The 8,230-nt window shown below is 39.0% G+C and overlaps 1 protein-coding gene across 1 annotated transcript; it reads right to left on the bottom strand.

Annotated features, from left to right (window-relative positions):
• Positions 1 to 6,863: 6,863 nt before the first annotated feature.
• On the bottom strand, positions 6,864 to 8,008 carry LOC127741624 (F-box/kelch-repeat protein At3g23880-like). The gene has a single exon (XM_052254423.1). It carries the CDS (start codon positions 8,006 to 8,008, stop codon positions 6,917 to 6,919), a length of 1,092 nt encoding a protein of 363 aa, XP_052110383.1. The 3' UTR covers positions 6,864 to 6,916.
• Positions 8,009 to 8,230: the final 222 nt, after the last annotated feature.

The raw sequence follows: 8,230 nt of genomic DNA on the forward strand, positions 1-8,230 counted from the left end.
CCATGACGAGGTCGGAAATGTACGGGGACACAAAGAGGAGCTCGACTTGCTCCCCGAAGTCCGAGAAGATGCCCAGATAAGAGAAGCGGCATTGAAACAAAGGATGACTACCAGGTACAACAAGAAAGTCATTCGAAGAGTATTTGCCCCAGATGACTTGGTCCTAATCAGAAATGACATTGGAGTCAACAAGTCAGGAGAAGGAAAGCTCGCCGCAAATTGGAAGGGACCATACAAAATCAAGGAAGTATTAGGGAAAGGTTATTATAAAGTAACCGACCTGAACGGAACTGAGCTACCAAGATCGTGGCATGCTTGTAATATGAAAAGGTACTACAGTTAAAAGCGAACTCTACTCCCTGATGTACTCTTTTCCCAACTTCACGATTTTTTCCCAAAAATCAAAGGATTTTTTCTGAAGAAGGGTTTTTAACGAGGCATCACGGTAGGGACTAAGGGGGAATAGATTATTAAAAACCCTTAGTAGCAGTAAGGTACCTTACAATATCTCTTATAAATTCCTCCTCGTCTATTTTTCTTTCTACGAAACGCGCCGACTTAAGCTCGACAAAGCGTGAAAATCCCATGAACCGACCTAGATGGTCGTCAGGATAAAACGACGAGGTACAAGTCGGTGTAAAGAGGTTGTATGAGTTGATCGTAAAAAACTCCGGAACAATCCGACTCCTAAGTCGAAATGAGAACCCGTGTAAAACAAACTCGGAAATACTCCGAGTAGATCAAAAACGCATCACAAAAATAACCTAAGTCATAAAAACTCACTAAAGCAAAGTTGAGTATAAAGGATAACAAAAAGAGATTGGAAAACCTAGGTTTAAAGGCTGCATAAAAGCCCTTAAGCTAAAAGGCTCGAAAAAACAAGACGAGCCAATAAAAAGGTTTTCAGAGAAAGATCAAGAAGGTTTTGAAATATCAAAATTAGAAAAGCATACACGCATAAGGTAACTTAAACCCTTATCCAAAAAAGGGCATTTACTTTGATAATCGAAACCCTTATTCAAAAAAGGGCACTTACTGAAATATTTTGTTTACGGCCTTAAAAGGCCAAAAGAAATTGTTCAAACTGCACAACCAAGAACAAAATAAATAAAGAGTTCAAAAATGGGGGGGCCACAAGCCGGACCCCCAAATAGCCAAAGATCATTAGATCATTTTTTCACAGCAGAAGTAGACAAACCACCACCAGAATCAGGAGGAGCACCGCCGGGACCAGGAAGAGAAGCACCCACAGGAGAAGAAGAGGAAGTCGGAGGAATAACCGAAGTACTCGGAGCATCTTTGGAGCGAGGAGGAGACTCGATGATCCTCTGCCCCCGAGTCTTCAACTCTGATTCAGAAACAATTACAGGGACAAGAGGATCTACAATGGCACCGTCGATGACAACTTTGTCAGGATGTAAAGGAGAAAGATCCAAGTCAGGAGCAATGACTCTGACCTGCTCCAGAAAAATCCTCCAAGACTCCTCGGCGCCATCGGCAATGGAGTCCTCTAACTCCTCATATGCTTTCCGAGAATTCAACAGGTCAGTTTTTACAGACACAAGATCCTTGAATAGGCTTTGATAGCTGGCCTGTGCCGTTTTCCTCAATTCCATCTCCATGTTGCATTGGGCCTGCAAAGCCTTCCCTTTTTCCCGAAGGGTATCTCTCTCCTCCTTTAGCTTGGCAATTTCCTTCCTCAACTCTCCCTCATGCTCTTGATATACACGAAGCCTCCCTTCCAGCTCCTCGACCCTCGAGGTCGCCCCTAAAGAACTGAGAGGAGCCCTATCAAGAATATCTAAAAGCTTACCGCAGACCCCCGCCGCCTTAAGGCTCTCCTCGACCATAGTAGTAAGGTGGCCCCGAACAGACATATCATCCATGCCTATATGGGCATAAGGATAGATATTCTTTCGGACGAATGCAAGAGCGTCCGCCTTAACCTCCCCAGAAGAGCCAGATTCTAAGAGCTTGCGCTTCTTAGGATCAGGAGAAGGTCGGACGACGGGTGGCGGCTGAGAGGGAGCTAAAGAAGAAATCACCATAGGATTGGAAAGAGTTCCAACATTACGAGGAGGAGGAGGAGGAGGAGAGATAACCCTGGCACCACCAGACCGAGCGCGAGACTTAGCTTTAGCCTCCTGGACCCTCTGAAAAGATTCTTGAGCGTTTGTCTTTGCCATTTCTGAAAAAGAAAACAATAAGCTAAAGAATCAAACAAGTCGGAATATTGGGTTAACAAGTCGGAAATTCAGCATACTAGAAAAAACTACCTAGCTGTGATTGGACAAAGGTCCAGCCAGTATAAAGGAAAGCGAGGAAGAGAATTATCATCCAGAAAAAAGGGATGATGACCCTCTACAGCTTGCACTTTGAAAAAGAAGTTTTTAAAGTCATGAAAAGATTCATCAAAAAGGGTAAAAATCCTCCGACCTTGTATGGCTCGGAAGGAAACCCATTGTTGTTTATTATTCAGCCCACTAAAAGGTTTGGTCATATGAAAAAGATGGAAAAAGATTTTCAAAGTAGTCGGGAAATCCAGAGCATGGCTAATAAATTGGTAAAAATTTTCAAGAAACCTCAGGAGTTGGGATGAAGCTGGGTAGGGGCAACACGACAGTGCTGCAAAACAGACATCTCAAAATCTGAAAAGGGCAGAAAGACGCCCAGACGGGTGATCATACACTCATACATGAAGAAGAAATGGGGGGCCGTTTCGTCGGCTCTCCCATGACAAACCCGGTCCTCTAAACCGGGAACAAGTAACTCGTATTTAGGCTCATCTTCATCCGAAGTACAGAGCCGATGGTGGGTGCGAAGGTGAGTAATAAACTCCGGATCAACCAACGGCTCCTCCCCTAGAACAGTAACATCGACCCAATCTACGGAGGCCATTTTCTTTTTCTAAGAAAAATGAGGAAACCTACAAAAGGAAAAAGAAAAGGCAAAATCAAAAACAAAGGTCTCTAGAGAGGAGAAAAAGGAACCGAGCAAGAGTCTACAAACCTATTTCTCTACAAAGTAAAGTCGTACGGAAAGTGCGAAGAAGGAGAAAGAAACTAACCTCTTCTGGAAATGAAGGTAGGAAGAAGCAAAAGTCTCCGGAGCACGAGAATGTAGTACGAGTGAATACAGCACGAACAAAGAAAGAAGAAGTTTGAAAGATTGCAGAAATGGAAAAAGGAAAGAGAGGGAAAGTACTTATAAATATGCTAAGGGGCATAATGGTAAAAACGGAGCAGTCATTAATGAGAATGCACCGTTACCAAAGCCATCAATCCCAAAGTGCATCCCTAACGAACGCGACATTTGAATTGACGTAACTGTCAGAAAACAAAAGGTCGCGAAAATCACGTCGATTTAAAAACCCCGTGTTTCCTCCAAGAAAGTCGGCTACGAACCCGAGTTAAATACTTGAACCCAAGCCCTAAAGAGATATTGGGCTCAAGTAGGGGCACTGTTCATACCCTGGCCCAATGATAAAGGCCCAGGTCCAAATAGAAAGGCCCAATCCGAAGAACTAAGCCCAGCTAAGCGCCGACCTTCATATAAGAAGTCGGTGTCGACCACGACTTACTTCGAAGAAGTCGGACATGAGGTTAGCTGGCGGATAAACACTCATTTGAATGAGTAACCGCCCCTAAAATCTCTCTAACCGCTTCATCAAGCCATATCTTAACCTCCCTAAGATAGAGGGGCGGTTAACACCCAAAAGATACGGCACTACTCCAACGGTGGTTATTGGCTCACCACTATAAATACACTGACACCCCTCAGGTATCTCTAAGCCCAATACTCTATAGACCTGCTCACACTCTTGCTAACTTAGGCATCGGAGTGTCTTTGCAGGTACCACCCCCCATTCACTCACGAGCACAAGTCGGGCGGAGTCTCCCGAGTTGCACACTCACACGGAAACCTCCTCCTTCACACATACGGGCCAGCCAGCGCTATCCATTCAGACAATCTCCGGTTACCCACCGTAACAATTATATAACACTATTTTATTTTTAAATAATTTATTTTTAGATAAAATATATTATTTGTTCTTGAAATTTGTCAAAAATTTAAAAAATATTAATAAATTTTATTTTATGTTAATTTTGTTCTAAAAGTTTTTTATTTGCTTCAAATATATTTCCAAAAGTTAAATTTTCAAAAATTTAAAACCAATTCAACCATAATTCATGACAATTATGTTTAATTTGCTTATATTAAATGTTGTTTTTATTAGTTGTCATTGAATTGGTTCTAAATTTTTATAAAATTAGCCGCCACCCACTAAGGATATATTTAACACAATCAAAAATTTTTGGACAAAATTAAAATAAAATAAATTTTAAGAGTATTTTTAAAATTTTTGTCAAACTTTAAAAATAAAAAAGTAAAATTTTGCTATTTTATTATATAAAATTTATAAAATTGTACATAATAATTATATATCAACTCGACTTTATCTAACTTTGTTTATTTCATATTAATTTAAAATTAGGTTCAGACCTTTAAAATAGACCCTTGCCTCACCCTAGACTACTAAAGCTGGGCCAAGAAGGACCACAAGCCCAATCTATAATAAGACCCAGTTTTGGCTAAATAGTTTAATTAGTGTATGTTTAGGTGCCATTATTTTGTAAAAAAAAGATCTTTTTTTTAACGAAAAAAAGATTTTTTTTATTTTTTAACGTGTTTGACAAATTTCTAGTAGTAAAAGTAAAAGCACTAGTAAAATCAAAAAAAGATCTTTTTTGAAAAGCTGTAATTTACATCTTTTTTTAAAAGATCTTTTTTCCTTAAAAAAAAGATATTTTTCATGTAATAAATAAACAAAAAAGTACTTTTATATTGTTATACTCAAACATAATTGATAGATAAAAAGACCTATTTATATGAGATATCCAAACAAAAAATTACTTTTACTTCTCTATAAGATCTTTTAAAAAAAGATAACTCAAAAAAGATCTTTTCTTAAAAGCTCACCCAAACAAGCCCTTAAACTCCTTTTGAAAAAAGAGTTTAAACAATAAATATTTATATTAAAAGTGTTTATTTAAAAAAAAGATAAAAAAAACTTTTTATTATAAGAGAAATTATTATTTTAACTTCTTCACAAGCACTTAAATAATTTTTTAGAAGGTTATAATTTTATTTTAAAAATTGTACAAAACATTAATAAACTTTTCATAAGTTAAAAGTTCAAAAAAGTTATCTATGGACCTATTTAAAATGGCCCTAACTCCCACGCTACTCTAATACGCTACCCGACCTCCCAGAGGTCGGGCTTGGCAACGTCAACCCAGTGTGATTTCTTCTATAATGGGTGGATCCAAACCACCACCTACATTCTCTTCTCATTTAGAAGAGAGATCTCAATAAACTACCTGTATAAAAGGAAGCAATAGCCCACTATTAAAGGTGGAACCACTCCAAAAGTGATTATTGATCCCACATTTACACCTAAATACACAGATGCACTCAGGTATCTTTAGAACCCAATTCTACGAAAACCTGCTTTAAACTCATACTACCGTAACCATTGGAGTCCCTTGCAGGTACCACTCTCATTTCGCTCGAAGACATCGGACACCTACCTTTGTTCAGAGAATACCTCAGACATATCATTTATAAGAGTTTGGACCTCACGTTCACACCTAAATAATCTGTTTCATATAATTCTTGAAAGATTAACACCGTTGTCGGAAACCTGGAACTCAACCCTTGACAATAGTGAATGAATATCTTGAAAATGAACATACTGCTTCAGAATCAGAATTCCAAAAAGAGGACTAAACTAAATATGATCATGCAATTGTTATAGTCCCCCCATCTTGAAGGGAGAGGAGGCGCAAACGAGAACAAACACAACTCTGAAAGAAGGAGAATAGGGTCAAGAGTCCATTAACCTGAAGATTATGAAGACTGTGATTTTATAGAGTACATGGGACTTGTTTATGGACACCAAGAGCGATTAGAACAATTGGAGCACGAACTAAAAAAACAATAAGATATATTAAAGTTTATTTTATTGAATAGCTAATCTTAAAAATATAAATAAGAGTTAGAACTTAAAAGTCATCCCTAAATATTCTCTGAATTTGTTTATGATAGTGTAGATTTGTTTCTAGTTTTTTGTTTCCCTAAGAAAAGGGGCCATGGTTTTTGGTTCATATTCCAAGTAATACATGATCCCTCCCATGTAGAGACAAAATAAGAAGACGTGTACCATTTGAAAACATAAAACGAAGTAACCCGAAAAATGATGAAAACATGCATGCATCAGAATGTGGCAGACATAAATGAGTGGTTTAGCCATGGATAGAGAATTAGTTCCCTTAATTACATTTTTAGTTCCTAATAGCTAGACATGATACAATGGTCAGGTTGTTGCCTTGCTCCCTAAGGCTCGGAGGTTCAAAATTCAAGACACATAATTTATGTCCTCAACCTCATGGATTAGGTCACCCTTGTATATGATAATTGTTAACTCACACGTCATTTTTAAATCTTAACTCCAAGTAACTTAATTGGTAGTTGGTCATTTTTGTCAAATTTTAAAATTTTTAAGAGATCATTTTGTCAATAACAAAGATGAAGTACCATTTTATTAGCGGCAGAATTTTTTGAGTTGCGATTTGGTATTTACCTCTGTTTTAAATGTTAAGAGAGGTTCTCTTGATGAATATATTTACTTGAAACCTAGCAGGTCTCAGTCAAGCATGAATTGATGGTGCCTGCTGCACCTTATGCATTAGATTATGCAGTACTGACAAAGATAGCCACTGGGGATAATCATATGGACAAAGAGTAGAGTCACCAAGTTGAGGTAAACAGCAAAATAAACTGCATTGATGAATGAGAGTAACACTTACAATAACAGAAAGTCATTAAGCAATAAACATGGACTAATTTTATTTTATCAGTAGTAGAAACTTGGAAGACCTAAAGGGGAGGGCGAAACCAAGCTTTCATGGTAAACATAGCAATTCCGATGATCTGCGTCGACAAAATTTCGTTGCGATGTACGGACATCATTTGCTTTAATAATAAGTAATTTCAAAAATTGAGAGGAAACAGCCAGAACGTCATCGTTTTCCGTCATGTACATGGCTTTAAATGAATAAAATATGGGTGGATATACGTGCTCATTACTAAATACAGTCAGCAACTGAGTAACCCCATACTCCTCCATCACCCAAAAAATCCAACCACCATAGTTTTCCTTCAAACAAACACAAAGCCTGTCCCTCAACACACCCACCGCAGGATCATAATGCTCGTCCCTATTATTCATATCAGGCAGAGACAATGGGGCAAAATTCTCGTTGGCTAAGTCAAAGGAAAGGATCACCCATTCGAGAGAGTTGCTACGAGCCTGAGCTGCCCAATTCAGAGTGCCATACACAAACGTCCCTATCCGCAGCTTGGGGTGGTAAGATGGGGGATCTTGAACGATGGTTGTCGAATAATTCGAACCGAAGGTGTGAATTTTGTGGCCGTATCTCCAACAACACTCAAGAAACTTGTAATTATCATGCACATGATCATAGCCAAAACCATACATGTCACCATCTATCGCCCGAATTTTCAACCAATCCGATGCCGATCTGGTACAGGGGTTCCACAATCGGATGGATCCCAAGTGAAAACGACCGCTCATCAAGCCAAGGCAGATCAAGCCATTGCAGGAACCCAAGATATGCAGATCATCATCCATCTCGAAGCAGCAATCTTTGGTAAGAAGGGCGGATGAGTTCTTGAACAGAGACTGCACCGACGAAAAGTGGATTTTGCATTTACTTCCAGAGCGATATACCAGTCTTGGATCTGCTCTTGACCGGTGAACGTTGTCGCCGGTGAATTCGGGATTGGAGATGAGTGCATTCCATGATTTGCACACAATCTTCAATTTCACAAGGGTACTCGCCGGAACCCTCACCAGAATCTCCTCGATCAGCTCCTCCGGAAGGATGGGTGGCGCCTTCGTTGGAGAGAGGGGTTTCGGCCGCATTGTGGAGGAACAAGGGGCGGGGCTGCGCGATGAGTAACAGTAACAGTAGTCAATATGGTGTTTGGATTTGGCATTTTTATAACTGTAACTTTGGACTGGGTTTGGAACATATTTGCATAGACCCGATTGGATCCCAGGATATTTTGAGGTGAATTTTACTGCATCTATTATTTGATATCTAATTTTTATTATAAATTTTAAATATTTAATAATTATTTAATT

This window comes from Arachis duranensis, chromosome 9, assembly GCF_000817695.3.
Source record: "Arachis duranensis cultivar V14167 chromosome 9, aradu.V14167.gnm2.J7QH, whole genome shotgun sequence".
Taxonomy (NCBI): domain Eukaryota; kingdom Viridiplantae; phylum Streptophyta; class Magnoliopsida; order Fabales; family Fabaceae; genus Arachis; species Arachis duranensis.

Coding starts and splice junctions, on each gene's coding strand:
- LOC127741624 (XM_052254423.1), bottom strand. CDS start 8,008: ATGCGGCCGAAACCCCTCTCTCCAACGAAGGCGCCACCCATCCTTCCG.